At 40.6% G+C, this 22651-nt stretch overlaps 1 protein-coding gene across 1 annotated transcript in view; it reads left to right on the forward strand.

The window, feature by feature from the left end:
* Window positions 1-378: 378 nt before the first annotated feature.
* The window catches only part of CENPF (centromere protein F), a 35331-nt gene continuing 13058 nt past the window's right edge, over window positions 379-22651 (forward strand). Inside the window, exons 1-11 of the mRNA XM_063124046.1 lie at window positions 379-552; window positions 2923-3119; window positions 4690-4799; window positions 4951-5042; window positions 5399-5675; window positions 6083-6285; window positions 9260-9385; window positions 10565-10663; window positions 12840-12962; window positions 16637-16772; window positions 17931-21061. Of these exons, the coding sequence (XP_062980116.1) occupies window positions 391-552; window positions 2923-3119; window positions 4690-4799; window positions 4951-5042; window positions 5399-5675; window positions 6083-6285; window positions 9260-9385; window positions 10565-10663; window positions 12840-12962; window positions 16637-16772; window positions 17931-21061 (4656 nt within the window). The 5' untranslated portion in view covers window positions 379-390. The remainder of the gene's footprint in view (window positions 553-2922; window positions 3120-4689; window positions 4800-4950; window positions 5043-5398; window positions 5676-6082; window positions 6286-9259; window positions 9386-10564; window positions 10664-12839; window positions 12963-16636; window positions 16773-17930; window positions 21062-22651) is intronic.

Consider the following 22651-nt stretch of genomic DNA (forward strand, 5'->3'; position numbering starts at 1 on the left):
AAGTTGCTTTTCAGATGCAAAGAATTATACCTCGAGACGAATAGGTGTCTGTGTGACCAGAAGCAGGGAGCTCTGAAACTTGGTGTGGTCTTCCCCGACCTGGCACCCTCCAGAGGTGTTGAACTACAATTCCCAAAACAGAATCGAAAATATTCTCGGGGGATGGGGGAAAATATATCCGGTGCACTTTGGGCTACAACCTCCACCATCTCTATCCAGGTTGAACCAGGCCGATATGTAGGGTTGCAGCCTAAAACACAAAAACTATCTTTTATTTCAATGAAATAAGAATAATTTTAGACACTTAAAGAACAATGCCTTTAAAACAACAACAGCGCCTTTAAAATGCTTTCTGGTGTCTTGTGTGTTAAGGGAGTGAAATCTGCTGAAATGAGTTGGGCTGTGGAAGAGTGGAAAGAAGGCCTTTCCACGCGAGTCCTTCATAAGATTCAAGAACTTGAAAGTCATCTTGACAAGCTTAAAAAGGAGCGACAGCAAAGGCAGTTTCAGCTGGAATCTCTGGAGGCAGCCTTGCAAAAACAGAAGCAGAAGGTAGTATAACTATATTGATATACATATAACACCAGTCGAGGACACAATTTGATACTGTGGCTTTAAAAATTGTTTTTACTGTTAGTATATAATTTTAGTATCATAATTTTTTTATTGCTTTGATTAAAAATGGACATACTAGAAACGTGTGGGTTACTGCTTGCAGCAGCTGTTTCCTGTTAGATCCATTTAATGTCTGGTCATTATATATGCTGAGAATGAAAGAGCACCATGGCCAGAACCCCCATGAATGTCATGTGTGAAGTCTTGGAGGTTACATTAAAAGGTGTTTTTTTTTTAAAAAAAAAAAATCTTCTGAATGAATAAATGTATAATTTTCACACAGAACATCTAACACAGAGGTGGGCAGATTTCAGGCTGGAGGGTGTTACAATAGCATGCGGAAGCGAATTCAAAATATTGGTTTTTATCGTTGCACAAGAATAAAAAATGGTTTCCACAAGCAACAAAAGTTTTGCGCTAGCGGAATGACGACATTAGATAAAAACCTTGCTTTGCAGCCTTCTAGCCTGCTTTTCAGTTTCTCTCACAGCTTTGGCAGCATGAGTTAATACAGTGGACACAGGAATAAACTAGTGTATCTGCTCCAACCAAGTGAACGACACGAAATGAGAACTGGAGTCAACATGTTTGCATCAGCTTCTGTAGGCCTCAGTTGAGGTTACATGTGGCAGAAGAATCCACAAGCCCTAGGCTTGCTCCTTTCGCATGAATAATCTACAAGCCCAAAGCCCTTTATGGGTCTTCCTAAGATTGAATGGCTGGGTTCAGACAACACAATAACCAATGGTGGTTTAAGTAGTCAACCGTTAGTTGAATAGTCAACTGTTGCCTATTGTGTTGTCTGTTGGGCAAAACCCATCCCACAGTTGACTATTTTCCCAAAATAACCAACAAGAGAAAAACACCGCTCTGCAGAGTTGATTAGTCGCACAACCATTGGTTAGCATGTTGTCTGTTGGGCTCTATGGACTATTTCACCCCGTTGAGTTGACTATTTCAGCGGCCTAAAGAGTCCTCTGGCAAGGGTGACCAAAGCAGCAGCTGCCACTAGTCCAGCCGGCAGAACTTGCAATGGCTGATGGGATACCAGCGGGAGGACTGGTGTGGAGAGGGCGGGGGATGTGTCAGTTAAACACAGAGTTGACCAATATTCAACTCAATGCTGGGGTTAATCCACTCCACAGTTGATTATAATCATGTCGTGTGGGGAGTACCCCCTTGATAATCAACCTTGGAGTTGACTGTTAACCCACCATTGACTATTGTGTTGTCCAAATGCAGCCAATACCTCTGAGATCTCCATCATTCTTCTGTGCTGTTCAAGTTTATGGAAGCATCAGACCATTTTTGGTTGACAACCATAGAAGTACCATTTATTGTGATCTTGTGCAGCTGTTTCGTTCAGCAAAGCCTGTACAAGAATATAGTTTAAATGCTTGAGTCATCCCCAAACTCAGAAAATCATTTCTGCTAGCTAAGGTTAATGTTTAACATCCATACTGCTGGAAGATAGATTAAAAAAGATAGCCCTTATAGTGAACGGATTTGACCGTGTGAGGTGGAAAAAATAGAAACAGTGGGGACATGCCCTACGTTACTGCCACTTTATCATGACTTCAGTTCCTCTCTTTTAACACCGGTCATACAAAAAAATCCAGGTAGGCCAGATGAATTCTACCTAGAGTATCTCTGGTTGGACCTTAACTATCAGGGCAGGATCTACACTGCTGCTTTAAAATGGTTTATAACAGCAGCCCTGGGGCCCAGGACACACTCCATGTACAGTTTTCAAACCGTTTTCAAAGTATCATGTCCTGCTTGGTGTAGATCTGGCCCAGGTCACAGCTAAAGTGACTAGATTTTGCACAGCAGCTATCATCTGTCATAGAGGTGATAAATCAACTTTATTGAAGGTTATACAGCTGGGTTTTTCTGGTTTTCTTTTATTGGCACTTGTACAACCCCACTTTTAATCTAATTTTTACCTGTATTTGATTGTTTTAACTGTATTTTGTTGTTTATTTTTCTTATATACTGCTTATTTACCATAATAAACTGACTAATAATAACAACAAATGCTTGACTAGTGTATTGAGCCTTAATAAATGCCATTTTAATATTAAACTGTCACTAGATTTTTATGGCTATTAATGTACGTCAGTCAAATAACTCCACTATGTTTTCAAAATCCCTTTGACTCTTTAGAGAAAAATAGTAACTATTTTTATAAAGTTTCTAATAGTAACTCTATAAAAAAAAATCCAAAACTGAGTAGCATGGTTTTCAGAAAATGGCAGCTTGAAGTCAAACTGAGCATGGTTATTTATTATGGACTCTTCCGTTAAGGTTGAAAATGAAAAAAATGAAGGGGCAACACTGAAGAGAGAGAACCAGAATTTGATGGAACTGTGTGATAACCTAGAAAAAAGCAAGCAGAAACTTTCCCATGAACTTCAGGTGAAAGAATCGCAAGTTAATTTTCAAGAGGGACAACTCATTTCGAGCAAGAAACAAATTGAAAGGCTAGAGCAAGAACTTAAGAGGTGAGAATCTCTTCTTTGAGCAAGGTGAAGTCTCAGGTTTGTACCAGCTAAGACTGAAGTCACGTGTTCAGCTACTATGAGAAGAGACACTCTTCTCACAGTTTGAAACAACCCAATTTGATTGGTGATTTAGCCATTCAAAATGATCAAGAGACCTGGGGCAATTCCCGTATGAGGACAGGTTACAGCAGCTGGGACTTTTTAGTTTAGAAAGAAGGGGAGTAAGGGGAGTGTGGAAACACGGCTGAGGTTTAGGTGAGAAATGTCAGAGGCGTATGTATGGTGCGGAGAAAGTGGAGAGAAAGATGGTTTTTCTCCCTCTCATAATAGTAGAACCCAGGATCACCCGATAAAGCTGATTGGTGGGAGATTCAGGACAAATAAAAGGAAGTACTTCTTCACACAGTGCCTAGTTAAACTGCAGAATTTGCTATCACAAGGCCTAGTGATGGCCAGCAACTTGGATGGCTTTAGAAGGGGATTAGTGGAGGATAACGTTATCAATGGTTACAAGTTACGATGGCTATATAATACCTCCAGTATCAGAGGCAGGATGCTTTTCAACACCTGTTGCTGGGGAACAAAAGCAGAAGGGCGCTGTTGTATTCATGACCTGCTTGTGGGCTTTCTATAGGTTGGTCACTGTGGGAATAGACTGCTGGACCAGATGATCCATCACAGCTCTTCTTACGTTATTAATTGATTATATGAAATAGTGCTGTATTTTTGAGCAGGAATTTTTTTTTCATGGGAAAATATAGCGGAATATTTTACTGCTGCATCCAGGCTGTGTGAAATTAGCATTGACGGCAGCAGCAACAAAATTGAACGAAGTAGCAGAACAGAAAGATGAATCATTTGAACCCCTTGCATTTCTGCTTTTGTTCCAGCAAAAGAGGTCTGAAGCTAGGATCCACAAAATAATCTAATGAAATACAACAATATTAAATTGCAAGCCTGCAATATTTTATGTTTATAGGAAAGTAATATTGACATTTTAATATTGCCCCTGTGGGCCCATCTAGAGAAGCATCTTACCATCCTGAGAGTGATAAATGTACATTGATGGTGCTATATAAATAAATAAATAAATAATAATAATAATAATAATAATAATAATAATAAAGAGCTTTTTATAGAGATCTCTGTATTGTTTACATTCTGTACAAATGTAGCAATTTTCTTCCCAAACTTTATTAAAAATGCATAAGAGAGGCTGTAGAAAGTGATCAAAGTTTTAGGCACTGACATGCTAGAGTGTTTTAAAATCTAGATCTTTCAGAAATGGTTTGAGTTTTCAAAAACATAGGATTATAGTTTGAATACAGATGCCTACAATAGAAGTACTCCATTGAATTTACTTCCAGTGGAGCAATTGGACTTAACTTCTGAGTAAACATGAATAGGATTGCTCTGTAAATTAGCTGAACTTAGTTCCAGTCGAATTCTAATGGGCCTTAAGGCATTCACTAACTTGTCTCATTGATTTCATGTAACAGTCTGGAGCCAACCCCTTTTTGTTGTTAAGCTAAATTTCTTTACCTTTATTTTTGACTTTTTTAAAAAATAGATACAAATCTGAACTGGAAAGAAGTCAAAAGACCCTTACTGCCAGTGATGCATCTTTCAATGGTACTCCACAGAAGACCTTGATTGATTCCTCAATGCCAAGTCACAGCGGTACACTTTGGTCTTGTCTAATAACTATATGAATATAATTCTTCACTTTTTAATTGAAAAGCATCACATTTTAATAGCTTCATACACACACACACACACACACACACACACACACAAAGATTATTGAAAGTTTTTTATTCTGCCTTAACAGATTCAGAATCTGAAGAACTGCAAGTAAAATACAATAATGAAGTTGAAGAAAAGAGAAGACCAGAAGCAGAACTGAAGAGCATGAAATCTCAAGTAACTATTTAGAATGTTGCATAGACTACTTAAATCCAAAGTATTGATTTATAATAGGAAAGGTGCAGTTTATCAAAAAAACACTCTTAGCTAAACAGTTTTGTACAGATCTGACAAAACATGGGGCAAAACAGCCAGCAGCTGACTTATAGATGACAAAACTCCTATAAAATTGTATTTCCTTGAGTTGATGAATGGCAAATGGATAGAGTTTTTGACTCTGTCCTCTAAAACTAGAGCAAGACCTCTGTTGTTTGTTCTAGCTCACACAGGCGAGTTCTCTTTCTAAAGCATCTTCTGTATTGAGCTTAGTCCAATTAGGTAAACATTTTCTCTCTCTCCTTTTGTTTTGCAAGAAAACAAATCCCTTGCATCCTGAAAATACTATAAGTCGCAGAGAAATTGCCCGGCAACAGGCTTCTTCATCGGTGTTCTCATGGCAACAAGAGAAAACGCCAAGCCGTACTTCATCCAGCTGTCAGGAAACTCCTGTAAGCAGTGGGTCAACAACGTCGCATTTCCCCTGGGAATTCGGGGCAACTCCTAGTCACAAAGATCTAAACTTGGCAAAGAAAGAGTTCAGTGTCTGCAGAGACTCCCCACTTAATCACCAGATGAAGATACAGAACCAAGGTATCTTGTAAATATCCTGAATTTTGCAGTGTAGTCAATTTCCTTCAACATCACAGTAACATAATGCCCTTGCAATGCTGACATTGCAGTGGTAGAGCAGTTGTAGCCCAAGATCTTAAATACTTGCATGTTGCTACTAGATTGGGATATTAGAAGAAAATACTATAGCATATTTTCAGGGTTAAACATTATGGCCATGATCTAGACAACAAAGAAGGTTGTAAATGGAGATTTTTCACGGTAGGTGGATTCCACAAAATCAAATATTCATTTCATGCACGCTCTTATCCAAAGATGATTATGATGTCTTCCTGTAGACATGCAAACATGCTCTGTGTCTTAAGAAGTCTAAAATAAGTGAAACATCGCTATATTAATTATCATTATTTATTTTTTAAAACACACAGAGCTAAGATCCAGAATTCAAGAACTAGACCATAAGCTGCAAATTCAAACACAAGAAATGAAATTCAGCATTACTAAACTTCAGGAAACTCAGCTGCAACTGGGAAATATGAAAATGGAATTAATAGAAAAAGATAAAGCTCTGAACAAAAGCAGAAATGAAGTAACTAGAATTACAGCCCAACTCGATCAAACTCTTGGTCAGGTAATGTGCTTTCTCAGATCTCATGGGAATGTTTTTAGTATTCTAACAGCTGCTTCACACATACGGGTCCAATTCTTCTTGATTGATTTGCATGTGTGTATTGGGTGTCACAGACAGGATTTTCATCTAATCTGATAATTTACTCAAAAAGTATTTTTCAATGGACAATGTTTGCACATTGGGCTAAGTATCAATAAATGAGAAGTTGACATGTGATGACCGGGCATGTATGAATTAGTCCATAAACTCACAGAAAAGGATAGTACAGATAACCCAGTTTACTTTTATTCTGAGAAGTAAAATGCTCTATACAGCAGGAAAATATTGGACAGTCAGGGTTGCTTTAAATGTTCACGGAATCAGATATATTTATTTATTCTTGCATTTATATTCCCCCAAGGAACCCAAAGTGGCATACTTAATCCTCCTCTCCATTTTATCCTCACAACAACAGCCCTGTGAGGTGGATTGGGCTGAGAGTCTGTGACTGGCCTGAATTCACCCAGTGAGTTTCCATGGCTGAGTGGGGAGTAGAAACCAGATCTCCCAACTCTCAGTCCAACACTTTAGCCACTACACCACACTGACTCAGACAGATAGATAGATAGATAGATAGATAGATAGATAGATAGATGGAATATACTAATAGTAATCTTAGTTCTCCAAGTTCCGATCCTTATGTAGTCAAAATGGCATCGTTCACACAGAGGAAGAGGTATGAGCAGGCACAGGCGAATCCCAAAGTTTGCAGAAGTACCAAAAACAAAATTAAGAAAAAACTCCGAGAGTGAAGGGACGTCATAACGCCCCAATGAAGGCTGAGCATGCTCAGTGGGCCAAAATGCTGACTGGGAGAAATGGAAAACGAAGGGGGAAGGGGGAATGGAGGATCCTGACCAGAAGCTTAGTACACTGAAACATTTTGTTGCAGGTCCCACCCGCTCCCTCTATTTTCATTGTCCAGGCTGTGAGTGCCATTGCTTATGTTGCTAAACATGAGAGAGGTGTCTGTAGGATTGGTGCAGAAGTACAAAATATATTTAGGAGAGGAAAATCCCAAATGGGGATCCCCTCCCCCAAAACGGGGCCAAGAGTGCTCAGTGGCATAGAATGCTGACTGATTGTTGGGAGGAAATGGGAAAAACATTTCCACTGCTTTTAACTTTTGTAAACCACCCAGAGAGCTTCGGCTATGGGGTGTTATATAAATTTAATAAATAAATAAAAACAGCCTGGAGAGGAGGGGAATAGTTAGGGTCCTGAACACCAGCATCCTGCACTGCAATTTTTTATTGCGGGACCCACTGGAAAGGTTCTATAATACCCCATTGCAAATGTTTTCTTCAAGTGTCCAGCGGTTCCTGCTTCAAAAACATTTCTTTCTGACTCTTTCTCTGTTAAAAGGATTGCTTGGTGCCCACACTTTTATTTATTTATTTATTTATTTGTTACATTTATATACCGCCCCATAGCCGAAGCTCTCTGGGTGGTTTACAAAAGTTTTTTATCTTTTATCTTTCCAATCTAGGCAAAGACGTTCCGTTTCCCCCAGGCATTTTGATTTTAAATTCTAGTTTGTACCGTTTAGAGTGCTGGAATATCTGCATTTATAAATTTTATATTGTGTTATCTGTGGTGGTGGTTGCCTTACTGTCTACTTTTAAAAATTCTTTTCTGTTCTTTGAATATGTAATCTGCCCAGAGAACATTTTGTTATTGGTTGGACTACAAATATAATTACTTAAGTTTAATTACCAAAACTTTGTTTGCTTCTTATTCTGACTTCAGTATATATGATGAAGAATTGTTTTTACTTTTTTCTAGTGTTCTTTTACATACCTGGAGACTGATTCCCCCACATTTGGACTTTCTGGAGGAGAACCCAGTTAATATTTTCAAGGCAGCAATAAGCCACCTAGAGGTGTGCCCCAGCGTTTCTTGCAGGGTTGCAAAGGCTGTGACAACTAAGTCCACTGCAGCCTGTCCCCTCCAGAAAGAAACAGACACACTCTGGCTGCATTTGGACAACACAATAGTCAACGGTGGGGTAATAATCAACTCAAAAGTTGTTTTATCTATGGGTACTCTTCACACAGCATAATAATAATCAACCATGGTGTGGATTGGAATCAGCATTGAGTTGACTATTAGTCCATACTGAGTTGACTCACTCATCCCTTGCCCTCTCTCCCCCCACCCTCAGTCCTTCCACTAGTATCCCATCAGCCATTGCTGCCAAAAGTCTCTCCTGCCAGATGGACTAGAATGGCAGCCACTGCTTTGACCGTTCTTGCCTTACAACTCTATGGCTGACAAAATAATCCACGGTGGCCAAGGAAATAACCAATGGTAGCCTCCAAACGGCACCATAACCAATGGTGGTTCAAACCAACAGCTTTGGTTATTTGCGTTGGTTACTTCAACTAAATAACCAACCGTTGGTTAAAAACTCCCACCACACAACACAATAATCCATGGTGGGTTAAATAACCAACTTAACATGGTTATTGTGTTGTCCAAACCCAATTTCTTTCTCTTAACTCCATCAGTAAAGAGAAACAGGAACTTGGGAAAGGCAAGGTCCATCTTTTATATTTAATCGCCTTAACTGTTTGTTTATTTATTATTTATTTATTTATTACATTTTTATACCGCCCAATAGCTGAAGCTCTCTGCTGCGTTCCTTCTGTTTTGAGTGATACTCAAGTTTTTCTAAAGACAGTTGTATAACATGCAATCAGTTTTGTTGCACTTTTTTGTGAACCGCCCAGAGAGCTTCGGCTATTGGGCGGTATAAAAATGTAATAAATAAATTAAATAAATAAATAAATAGTTCTTGCTTTCACTCTCAACCCATAGGTATTCATTTACCTTTCCCCGCTTTAGCTATGGACCTTCTGCCAGTTGTAAGCCCATGTACAAATCAAATACCAATATTTCCAACCCTCATATTATTGAATTCCTTTCTTTGTAGTTTGCTGCGAAAGAGGAAAAGGTGAAAAAGCTTTCAGACGAGCTGAACTGCCAGAGACAAAATTCTGATAGCGCCCAGCGTTCATTACAACAGAAAATGAAAGAAAAGGAAAAAGAGCACCAAGAGGTAAGGTTCTCTGCATCGCAATGGCGGCGGGGAAGCCGTCAACCATGCCGAGGAGTGGGCGGCGTCAGCAAGGACATTTAGAACCTCTGCTCCTGGTTCCTGGTAAGTACAGCCCTCCCAGGCACTGCATGCTGGGAGTTGTAGGCTGTATGGAGGCCTAGGTCTGTGCAAGGAAATGGCAGACCCACCATAAAATGGCCTTCATGATTCAGACTTTCGAATCTGAGGCCCAAGGCTTGCACAGCCCTAGTGTCTGGGTACGGTCATGTTGGGAGAGGCATTCCATCAGGTATTGCGGTCCTGAGCTGTATAAGGCTTTATATGTTAAAACCAGCACCCTGAATTGGGCTTGGAAATATACAGGCAGCCACTGCAAGCAAGCCAGAATTGGTCTATGCTCAGACCTTCTGGCTGCAGTTTCTGAACCGTCGTCAAGGGCAGCCCCCCGTAGAGCTGTAACTGTTAGCCACTTTGGCAAGACCTTTGATCTTGAAAAGCAGCATATAAGGCTCTTATATAAATATAAGTCCTATACATGCATTGTAATAAAAATATAAACATAAAATAAATCCTATATTCAATGGGACTTACTTCCAGGTAAGTGTATATAGGTTTGCAGCCTTAATGTTTCCCCCCAGATCTAGTCACAAGGTATTTACCAGTCACACTTGCTTTTTCTTTGTCATTTTCCCCTCTCTACTAAGTTACCTACTTAGTTTAAGATCCAAAGACCTACTTAAAGTTCCAAACAAGGGTGTACTAATGCAGTAGAATTTTTTACCTGTTTTTGTTTCTTTGGACAGCTGACCTCCATGCCATGTCACAATCTGCTTTCATAATGCTCTCTTTCCAAAGTAGTTTACCATGGACGGGCATCTGTTCAAGAAGAACTAAGTCTCTGAATCTCTGCTGCGCAGATGGAACTAGTTTTACAGTTCTTCAGCCATAGATATGATTCAGGGGACGGGATATGCTGTTGACGTTGTTTTTCTTTTTCTCTCAACAAAATTATACTGACATTGTGACACGTAGGTCTTCAGAGTGCATAGAAGCTGGGAAGTTTCTCTTCCCCCATCTTCCCCACTTCCCTTTTAGCCTGAAACCAGTCTAGAAATAGGTGACAATGTCACACATTTCTGATGTATAATCATTTTGCTTTTCCCACTCTCCCTATCCTAGGAACTCTCTCTCCAGGTCAGTCAGGTCAAGGTTAAACTTCAAGGGGAGCTGCATGAAGCCAAGAACAGCTACAATCTTCTTCACGCAGAACTTGAGAAAGTAGGTTATTTTATACGCGAAACATTCTGTTGCAGCTGGTAAAAGGAGAGGCTGAGCCAGTGTAGAGTGCTAGACTGGGAGTCGGGAAATCCGGGTTCTGGTCCCCACTCAGCCGTGAAAGCCCACTGGGTGACTTTGGGCCAGGCACAGGCTCTTAGTCCAAGCTACCTCACAGGGCTGTTGCGAGGATAAAATGGAGAGGAGGAGGATTATGTACGTTGCCTTGGGTTCCTTAAGGAGGAAAAAAGGTGGGATATAAATGTAATAAATAAATGAATAAATTTAATTGTACTGGTGCAGCATCCTTCAACTGGCCACAGAGTGAGCTCCCACCTGTGCAGGTCTCCCCAAATCTCAGTGCTGAGGGGAGCTCCATGCGCACGTAGGCCTGCATACACTTCTTACCATTGATATGATTGAGCCTTTGCTCAGCTGGGAACACCACATGCTTCTCAGAGATCCCATAGGTCCATGGGCTCATTGGACGGGAGGGTCTATGTAGTGTAGAGGTCTGGAATCCTAGGCCCGGGGGATAAATCTGGCCCCACCTGGCTTCCCCAGATGGACACGCCCCTTTCTTCAACAACCAATCATTGGGTAGTTTCCCAGCTTTTGTTCAGGTTTCCCCCACACACACACACATTCTGAAAGGTTGACATGTCTCTCCTAAACTGATTTACTGGCAGTAAGAGCTTTAAGGTAAAATATGCTGGTGTTTTGGGCCCCACCCATTTTTGCCCTTAGCCACACCCACCACTGGAATGGGCCCCCCAAAACCTTCTCTAAAATGGAATGCGGCCCATGGGCTGAAGCAGTGTCTTGTAATTTTACGAGGGTACACCTTGGTGGAAAGCGACCCCCTTAATTTCTGGGCAGGTTTAAAAAATAGATGAGTATCCATAAAGAAAATAATTTCAGTAATCTAGTTTTATAAAATCTAATGCTATGGAATCTTGTAACATCACGGAAAGGGCTACGAGATGCATATGGAACAAAATATTGACTACTAGGTTCTGCGGGTGGTATGTACAACTACCACTATTTATTAGTGCTACTTCAACCATTCCATTTTCGGCATTTCATTAGGGGGGGGAGGGACGGAAACTCGGGCGAAAGAGGCTGGGAGAGGAAAATTTTCAGAGAATTTTCTCCTTGGGCTGGGGACAGGGTTTCCACATACCTTTTTAAATGTAGCCAGTTGTTGAGGGGTCTTCTTTCTTTTTTAAAACACCCCTGGCATTTTCAGAAGCCCAGACTTCTTCCTGAAAGCTTATTGGAGAGGGCAAGGTCACATGTTCTCCAGTAGGTATTCACTAAGAACTGCTGGGCTCCTCCAAATGCCAGGGGAAGGGGAGTGGGTGTTTTTTTTTAAAAAAAAACAAACTAAAAAGCAGGAAGAAGGCCCCTTAGCAACTGGCTACACTTAAAAAAGTTATGTGGAGACCCTATCCCCCTCCTCAAGGCAGGATCATCTCCAGCATTATGTCAGACTATGGTTCTGTGTACATGACCTACACTTGGACAAGATCCTGCTGGACTACCTCCTCCCATGTTGAGTTCAATTAGGGATATCCGTAGATCCCAAAAGGCACACGCCTGATCTGCACATGCATGTGCCAAGTCTTCATAATTGTTGCCTTAGAAAAAAATCAGAAAGCAATTGCATAGGTTGAGCTTGTTGAAATGTCTGAAGAGAAAAAAGTTAGGATCTGATAGCAGTGCATGTAGGATATTAATTTCTGGACAACTTTAAATATAGAAGAGTATCCATAAAGAAAATAACTTCAGTAATCCATTTTAGTAAAATCTAAAGATTACTTTCTGTAGAATTAACATTTTTTTAAAGTCATTCTGTCAAGAGAGAAGTAGAGAATGAGGAGAAAACACTGTAATTTTCTCTGGGCTTTTGTTGTGTGATTTTCCCTGTTCTGGTAATCCTAAACGTTGAGACTTTCACAAACAGAGCCCAAATGTTTTCTCCACAATTTAAATCTGGAAATCTTCCCTTGAGACTTGTCTCACATATGGTTAATTTTAGCAGTAGCTGAGGCAATAGATAATCTTGATGGCGAGGGATTGATAATGAAGGATTTATGTTCCTAGATAGTTGGGTGCTTGCAGAATAATAATGTGGCACATTACCACAAATTAAAACTTGTGTTTTCCTCCCCATTAGACTCTCTCAGCAAAAAAGCAGCTGGAAAAAAATGCCAATGACTTTACACAGAAGTTGAGTTGTGCGGACCAGGCTATGCAAACAATGCAACTGAAGGAAAATGAGCTGAAAAGAACCTGTGAGGTAAATTAAATTGATAGAAGCAATTGTATTGCACCCTGATGATAAGCTATAATCTGGTATTGCTGAGCTTTGCCAAAGAATAGACCTCTTTAAGAACCAGGATACTGTCTGGCCCAACACGGTACAGCTGCCAACATCACTGTGACCAGTCAGATCAGTCAAAATTGCTCCCAGCCACGAACTGCAAGCTCATCTTTTAAAATATATAAAATCAGAGAAGGGTGGTCTTCATCGGATAAAGGACACTTTTGCCCCATGTGGTGGAAGTGTGCTAAAACATGGGATTTTCTAGATCCTATACAAAAAGCAAACCAAGGGAGTTCAATGGTATTCAAATCTGAAACATGACATGGCTGCTTGTGGTATTAACTAAGAGAAACGGGGAAGTCTGGAGAGCGAAAAGTGCCTTCTTCCTAGCATACAGCCCTTGGCTTCTGTGAGAGTCCTGTGAGCTTATTGCTCTGGCTTTGATACTGAAGGCCTCTAATGATAATCAGGGGCTGCAAGTCCCATTGTGCGCTCTGTCCTCTTAAACCACTTGACCTTTATCATATTGCAGTGGTGATTTTTAAATCGACAGCTAATGGCCCTTATGCTGTGCTTAAAACTGTATTAAGAAGCCTTTAACTTTGGGATGCTCATTATATAGCATACATCAAAAACATCAGAGAGCCTTGAGTTTTAAAAATGTGGGCACTTGTACGGAATATTGGCACAATAATTTGCCTCTCCTCTCTCTCTCCCTCTCTCGTTTTCTTTCTCTTTTACAAAAAAAAAAGGTGGATGAACAGAAGCATCACTAAGTTTAATCTTGCTCACGGGCTGATTTGCTTAAATAGCTGGAAATACAAACCCGCTTTGCCAGCAAATTTCCAGCTTATGCTTCTCATCCCAGTTGTCCCTTCTCTTAAATTTGGCTGTGGTGCGCTGGTGCCCATCTGCTAGTAGTAACTAGATGGGTAATTGAGGGCTTGAGACCAACACAGCCTTGCCAATGCCATCTGTTATCTTAGCGGCTCAGGAGTGGGCGGTGTTTGGACGTCCGTGACATTTTCTTTAGGAACGGCGCTTCATTTTTCCGTCCCGAGAGGGACAGAATGATGGCAAAGGGGGCAGTTGTTGGAAAGAAAGCGTGGAGTGTCCTGAACTGTTTCGCACTTTCTGCTGGTTAAACAAAACGAAAAAATTAGGAGCAAGACTGTCATCCTTCCAGCATCTGCTCTGAAGGAGGACATCCGGTGTTTGATTTATCTATCCCCAAGATACCTGCTACCTGCACAACAAACCTGGCCCTCCAATGTTCCTGAGTTCTAACCTTGTCACAGATACTGGTTTGTCTCAGAGACCTTTGGCTGCTGTCTCAGCTTCCCCCCCCCCTCTTCTATTAAAGCTTTAAAGGGTCCGCTGTGCTTGGGTTGTGGTTCTCTAATACTTTTGCCCTGCAAAAGCCTTGCCCAAGCATAATTTATAACAGGCTAGAGGTTTCCTTGCTTAGCATATGCTGCTTGGCAGCTGTCCTGCATGCACTGCCTGTCAGCTGCAAGTTGCCAGCGTGATTATATCCTGCTGACGTCCTCCTGGTTTGTATGAAATTGTAGGGCCGTTGCCTACTGATTTGCTTGCACTTGAATAGAAGGTTGTTTGCGTGTATTTTAAACGAGCGGTGGAACTGGGATAGCAGCTGGAAGTAGGATGGCAGATTCTTTTTAGGAGACGAGAAAGTGATCTCAGCTGTGGTATATATGGCATGGAAGTCTTAGAGAGCAATTCTGTGGTCCCTCGGAGAGCATCTCACAGACCATAGGATATTTCGGAGTGCCCCTGCCGAGGCCGTACATTCCTCCATCCTCTGGTGGGGAGCTCTGAGATCCAACCCTGCCCCCTCATAGCCACCATGAAAAGAATCTCAGCCCCTGCTTTTGAGGTTGCAAAAAAAGCAACTTCGGGAAGCATAAAAAGGGGGGCAGGGCAGTGGGAAAGGAGAGACCCGGATCCAAAGCATCCTTGTCCTCTCTGTTTCGTGTCTCCGTCCACCAGCAGTAAGTAAGCTAGATGAGCTCTGGGCAGATTTGTTTTTGTTTTTTCAAAGTGAGGGAGGAACGGGAGGTGAACCTGCTTCCACCCTCCTCCCACTCTGCTAGCGACAGCTTGGCAAGACGTAGGATTTTAAGAAGCCTCCAAGCTTCGAGGCTTCCATCTAGCACAGCCTTCCTCAACCTGAGGTGCTCCAGATGTGTTGGACTACAACTCCCAGAATGCCCCAGCCAGCTGGCTGGGGCATTCTGGGAGATGCAGTCCAACACATCTGGAGCGCCCCAGGTTGAGGAAGGCTTGATCTAGCAGGTCTCATAAGATTGCCTCCTTAATTACTCCAAGCTGTGCCAAATTTCTGGTTGCCCTTCCATCTTTGTTCCTATTTGATCCAGGAAAGGGTAAGTAGGAAAAGTAATCTAGGAAGAACTCCTAAGTCAAAGTGAACAATGACTTGAAGTCTTTGTAAAACTATAAAATTGTACTGCTGTTTTTATGTTATATGTCTGATTGGGGTTGTTGTTTTTGCAAGCCATATTAAGGACTATATCCTTTAAAATTATAACGAACAAGCTTCAGAATACTCTCTGCTATTCTCTCTCTCTTTTTTTAACACATTGAAAGGCAACATTTGCTTTGTAACATAACTTCCTCGATACATCTGGGTTTAACATTTACAGTTGGTATGTTTTAAGTAGCTACTGTAGTTCAAGTTATGTCTATGCTTTCAATACTCTTCTCATAGGTTTTGCTTTTAATTTACTCATGAACTGGGTGGTTTTGTGGTGTGTGGATCTGGAAACTCTGGGTTGTTTATGAGTTAACCTAAGAATTGCCCATGGTTGTTCCTGGGTTGTTGATTAAAAGCAGAAATGACGAAAGCGTAGCTCATGTGCTCGGCTCATCCCTGCAATTCCTGAGTTAAATAATCCAGGAATTGTTGCTGTGACATGCAAACTGAGTTTAAAAGAACATAGAACTTCTTCGCATGGAAATTCTGAGTTTGCCAAACCATCGTTTTTGGGCCTGCATACTCCCTCCTCACTTCCCCTCTTCTTTGGCCTTTGGTGCCAGCTAATTTAAACTGCAGTTCCCAGTATGTCTGAAATGGGGAACTGTAGTTTTAATGTCAGTTTTCTTACCAGGATTTTAACCGCAGTTAGTAAACTGACATTAAACTAGAGTTACCTGTTTCTAACCAGGATTGTTGCACCTAGGAAGGGGCAAGGTGAGGTGGCCTTCCCATCTTGCTAAATTATGGTTTAGTAAACTGGGAATATATATCTGGACTGGCCCCCGTGAGTCAAAGATCATTAAAATGGCTTCCACAGTTCTCTGATTTTAAATGTTCTAATTCAAAATCCGTTATTTTAAAAATGATTTTAGTGCAGATATATTTAATATAACACTTTTAAAAAATGTTTTAACTGTGGGAATTTTGTATTTAAAACTTATATGTTGTAAACCACTTTGAGATATCTTGTTGAACCGCCCAGAGAGCTTGTGAACCGCCCAGAGAGCTCCGGCTATTGGGCGGTATAGAAATGTAATAAATAAATAAATAAAATAGATATAGTTAAGCTGCCTATAAATTGATTGAATGAATGAATACATATCTTTAACTGTCAGGTGTTAAACTCTAGGAAGTAAAGCAGCAAAACAGCCTCCTCAGCAACCGGTCCGCTCAACAACTGCAAGAAATTTGCCAATTAAAAGAAGAACTCCGTGTAGCCAAACAACTTTTGCAGCAGAGTCAAAACTTTTCAGAAGACATGAAAAGTGAGTCACCAATTTTTGTCCTGCTCATCAGGCCCCTGCACATACCATATTCTGGGGGAAGTCTAGTTCGATTTGCATATTGCATGCTGTTCAGCACAAACAGGTTGATAAAGGAATAAAATTTGCATTATGTTCGGCAGTGTACAGACAGAGATGTTTCTGTGTAAACCTCCCCAACTCTCCAAGCTCCAAGAAGCTGAGAGGACACAAGTGGGAGAAAATATTTAAAATAAATGAGTCCACCTGATAAATAATTGAGGAGAAGGGGAAGTCAGTCATATGATGAGTGCTAACGATACATTTGTACAATTTCAAAAAATTCTGTTTCTTGATGAAACAGACAAGGTCAGAGTCACCAGATTTCTGTCTAAACATAGCATTTGTACCGTTACTTACATATTTGCATATTTTTTAAAAAAAGTAAAGATAGGAATGCCTAGTTTCAGTTATGTTATATTTCTGAAGAAATTGGCTAGTAGGAATACTAAAACCAGAAACTCCTCCTATGTCATAAGCTGTTTCGATTCCCTTAGAATCTACTTAATTTTATGGCTCCAAATTCATATTCAGAGACTGAGTTCATATGTCACGCTTCTGATCCCTCAAAGCATGGTGTGGCAATTTGGAAACATACCTTGTGCTCGGGAATTCCCCCACTGCCTCACATGTTAGGCCTAACGAATACCTTCCTAAGTGCGATTAAAACCACAATTTCCTATTTACATCTGAACTGTCAAACTTTGGTTTGTGCAAGCCCTCCAAGCCAGGATTGCAAAACAGGCTCAGATTATGGTTTGCAATCCTAGTTTGGAAAGTTAGTGCAAGCTCTACTTTGCCAGTTTTAGATAAAATGGCAAACTGGTTTAATCAAACCAGGAACTAATGTACTAAAACTGGGCGTGTTAGGGGAGCTCAGTTTTTGAGCTCAGGCCTTGTTCCTGATCTACCAAATCATGGTTATGTCTGAATCAAATCAATGAAATACTGAAGAGTACTTTGAGATATTAAGGTATTATTATTATTATTCCATGTGTAGACAGATGGCCAATGCACTGGCCTGAATATAATTCTATACAGCAACTAGTGAAGATTTTTTTTAAAAAATTCATAAATTAAACACTTTTATAATTTTTCTTCTTTTCATCACCCTACTTCTAGACAAAAATTCTTCTCTAGAAATAGAGTTAAAACTATTTGAAGAGAAACTGAAGAAACAAGATAATCCTCTTAGTCTAGAGAAAATGAAACTTGCTGTTTCTATCTTGGAAAATCAACGAGATTCGCTTCAGCAGCTTCTGAAACAGAAAGACAACATCATTGAAGAGCTCAGAATAAAAGTAGAGGATCTGAAAACTTTGCAGCAAGGTCTTGCAGAATGTGAAGGACTTAAGAAAGAGACTGAGCTCCTTTCCCAATGGAAGAAAGAAAGTGAACAACTCTTGAACCAACTTCGTTTAGAAAAAGAAGGATTGGTGAGCAAAATTTGCAGCTTGGAAAGTGCTGTGATGACCGAAAAGCTTAAAAGTAATGAGAAAACAAAAGCTCTTGAAAGTGAAGATGCAAATCTTAGAGTGGAGATCAAAACTCTGAAATGTGTGGTAGAAGACAAAACAACAGAGCTAGTGGAACAAAAAAAAGCCTATGTTGACCTTCAGCAAAAAAATGCGATGTCTGAGGAAAAGCATAGGAAAGAGAGAGAGAACAATTTGCTGAAATTATCTGAGTTTACCAAACAGGTGGATGTCCTACAGAAAAAGCTACAATCAGCAGCAAATGAGGTGTTAGACAAGGAAAAATGTATTGCAGCTCTTGAAACTTCTTTAGCTTCTCACGCCCAGCTAAATGCATGCTTTCAGAAACAATGTGAAGAGCAAGCCCAAGCCAGAGATGAAACGGAAAGAAAATTAGCCGAAGCGCAGCAAAGGCAGAAAGACTTTGCGTGGGAGACAGGACAGCACATTAGTAAGTTGCAAGCATCCGTTTCTGAAAAACAAGACTTGCTTGATAAAGTGTTAGCTGCACTTGAGGAGAAAGACAAGAAATTACAAGTGCTGATCAAAGAATTGGGTAGGCAACAAGCTGTGATTCAGGATTTAAAAATCGATAATGCATCGCTTGAGGACTCAGCGCAGCAGCTAAAAGTTATGTCTCAAACAATAAGCCAAAAGGAACCAGATTTGTCTGGAGCGATATCCTTAAATGAAAAGAAAATTGAAGGTGTTAATGATGACAATTCCAGCCTTAGGTGTGCTGTCAGGACTTTAGAACAAAAAAATCTTGACTTAATAGAAAGAAACCTATATCTTTCCAATAGTTTGAAGGAAAGAGAGGTGTGTTTCTTGGAGCTGTCAGAAAGGCAGAGAGAGAAATGCTTGTTAGTGTCCAAAGCTGAAGGACTGGAAAGGGAATGTACATCACTGGCAGCCAAGAATGAGAACTTAGAATGTGCTTTAAGGGAGCAGGCTTGCCAGTTTAAAGGGGAGAGAAACGAATTTGAAAGCCGAGAAAAGCAACTGCTGTACGAATGCGAGGAACTGCACGGTAAGCTCATGTCCTTGGAGGGAAAAAATAACCTTTTGCTTTCGCAACTCGGAAACATTCAGCCAGTATCTGAAGAAGCTGAAATTTTAAGACAAGATAGGGCAGCACAAAATAACATGCAACATCCTGACAGTGTCTTGCTGCAAGAGAATAAGCAACTGACGAAGGAGCTGAAAATAAGGAATGAGCATGGTGTCTTTACTTTACACAAGACTTCAATGGAATACCTAGAGGTATCTGTGGAAGAAAAGGAAGATGAGCTGCATAAGTATCAAGTTAAGCTTGAGCTTCTTCAAATGGACCTTGAAGATAAAGAGGTTTCTGTAGAATACTATGCTGATCAAGTAAAACAGCTGGAGGCGGGTTTGAGAGCTATGGAAATAAAAATGGAAGAAAGTGAAATGGAAAAAGAGAGACTGAAATATGAGTTGCAGTCTCTTAAACAATTGCAAAACCCAACTTCAGAGATTACAGAACAAGATGAAAATGACCAATCCCCGGCGTCTTTCAGAGCTGTTACCAGGGAAAACTTCTACCGACAAATAGATGCTAAGTGTTCGTCAGTTCCTCGTGATCTGCTTCCCAGCCAAAATGATTATGTCCAATTAGTATCTTCCGTACACATGACAATGAGCAAGCTAAACGAGTTGGAGAAAATGTGTGAACACCTGCAGATCGAAAAGTCAACATTAGCATCACAGCTGAAATACTCTGAATTCGAATGCTTCACCAACGCAGATACCATGGCACAAGAACTCATGGACAAAATGAATGAGAAAAAAGAAAAGAGAACTGTTTTTTCTGTTGAATTAATAGATCAGTGTAAAATGGGAGCACAATCTGATATTGATAGAACACCCTCAATAGCTGTGGAATGTTGTGACGGACTTGAGTATGAATATTTGAAACTATCCAATGAACAAATTAAGGCACATTTTGATGGAGTCAAGGAAAAAGCCTTTTCTTTGAAAAATGAATATAACATCTTGCAGGGGCAGACCTTGAGTATGGTCTCCAAAATATCAGAGCTACAATGCTATATGGAATTGCTTAAAGAAGAAAATACTAGAGTGTCAAAAAGCTTCAATCAAGTCGATACTGCTTCATTCACAATGCAGGTGACCCCTAGCCTGGTGGATAAAGAGTTTCAATTGGATGGAAAGTTCTGCATGGAGTTTCCATGTTTCACTGAAACCAATGGTAGAAAATTGATTGGTATGGATTCTGATTTTGACAGTGAACAGTACAAACCATCAAATGAAATTGGTGGGCCAAATAGTGGCAGACAAGATGGTCTAGAAGGTACACTTGACCAACACCACCAGTATCTTGCGGAGCTGTACAACGACGATGCGTGGGTCTTTCCCATAAAGCCAGGGCTTGTCGTATCGAAAAAACGTAATCTGCAAAATAGGGTTGAACACCTGTTATGCAAAACTTATGAAAAGTCTTTTGAGATGATTGAAGAATCCTTCAGGTGTCATAAAAATCTGGAAGATGAGGAGATACAAAAGATTCAAGAGTTGCTCCTTTCTGCAAGGAAGGAAGTCGATGGCCTCCGAAAGCAAACTGTATCTGACAACGAACAGTGGCAACAAAGACTTAATCGTGTGATTCTACAGGTGGCGTCTGAATTGCCAGCTGAGAAGAAACCCGGCCCGTTACCTCAGGAACAAAAAGAGCCACAGCTCCCGCTACAAGGCCTTGATTTAAGTTCTCGGACACTGCTTTTTATTGACACTGAACGTGTAAGTATGTCTGATTTCTTAACATGCAGACTTGTGCTTGAAAGAGAGCTCAGGGGATCGCCCATGTAACCTGGGTTGGTCTCTTGTTCTTGGGGTGTAGAAAGTCAGTTTGTATGGCAGCAGAGATAGTTGCTGGTGGAGAATACGGCCTCAGAGTGCCCCTCCCACAAATGCACAAAGTTCACTGTGTGGCCCTTTGGAGTTGGGGTCCAATGGCTTTAAAGGGTATTTTGTTCATTCCCCAGTTTGAAACTATTTTTTAAAAAACCATTTAATTCTTAAATTATTTATTTATTTATTTGTTTGTTTATTACCCGCCTCTCCCTCTAGATCGAGGTGGGGAACAACACCAAACACAATATAATACATAAAATTCGTTAAAATGATTATGTCCAATTAATATCTCCCATACGGTTGTTTTATGATCAGAAATAATACAGATTTGTTTTCCCATCCGAATTCTAAATGAATAGCTCTTCATTGACATTCATATTTAAAATCTGAAGATATGGCCATTATTGCCAATTAAATTCAGTTCTTCTCTGGCTTCAGCCAAATATATATATATATATATATATATATATATATATATATTGTGTAATCAGAAGCATTTGTGAAAGCAAAAGAGCAGTCTTGTCACTTTTCTGTTGAATATGCCAAAATTACTGAATATTGATATTTAAGATCTAAGTTCTTTCATGTATTAAATCTATCAACTGCTGTTTGCAAGAGTTGTCTATGTGCAGTCATAGAGGACCAATTCATGCATTATGGAATTTCGCCTGTTTGTGTGAAATTTTATACAACTGTTAAAGTGGGAGACAAGAACAAGAGATAAACTAGAAACTTTTGTGAGAAGGGACTTCTGCACCAACAGTGTGCCTTGAACCCCACCCCCAGCCACCCCCAATATTTCCTTATAATTAATGGGGCAGACAACGGGAATATCAAGTGTATCCTTCATCTCCAGGAAAATGATACTTTGTAACAAAGGCCCCCATGGCCCCTAGACAGTGTCTGGTGGGTAGGTGGGTGGGGCTATAGGATAGTTTGGATTCCTGGATCTGAGGTGGGGGGACAGTGCTCTGACCTTGGGCCCAGGAGTCCGAGCTCCCTGCTCCTCACAACCAGCATGGAGAGAACCATGTTGGCTACGTCTCCGAGGTTACAAAGGCAACCTTGCAGAAGGGGGAAAGGGGGCAGTTCTGTGGTCGGACTAAGGAAGTGGGGATACAAGCTATCCCCAGCCTCCTTCCCTTGCCCTCCCCAGAGCTTTAGCTAGACAGGCATAGCCACCCATCTAAGCAAAAATACAGAGCAGGGGAAGACCTCCTCCATATACCTCCCGCTCTGCACAGGATGCCCGTCAGCCTCGGAATTGGGAGGCTGATGGGCATCTGGATAGGATTGAACCCTAAATGGTTAAAAGCCTTGACATCTTCCTTGAGATGATCCTGTCCTGAGTTTTCCTATTATATTTATTTATTTATGTAACTCACATACTTCACTTTCAACAAGACCATGTTCTCAGGGTGGCTAGCAAATTTCAGTAAAATACAATAATTAAAATGACAAAAAATATATGCCAAA

The sequence above is a fragment of the Elgaria multicarinata genome, chromosome 4 (genome assembly GCF_023053635.1).
Source record: "Elgaria multicarinata webbii isolate HBS135686 ecotype San Diego chromosome 4, rElgMul1.1.pri, whole genome shotgun sequence".
NCBI classification, from domain to species: domain Eukaryota; kingdom Metazoa; phylum Chordata; class Lepidosauria; order Squamata; family Anguidae; genus Elgaria; species Elgaria multicarinata.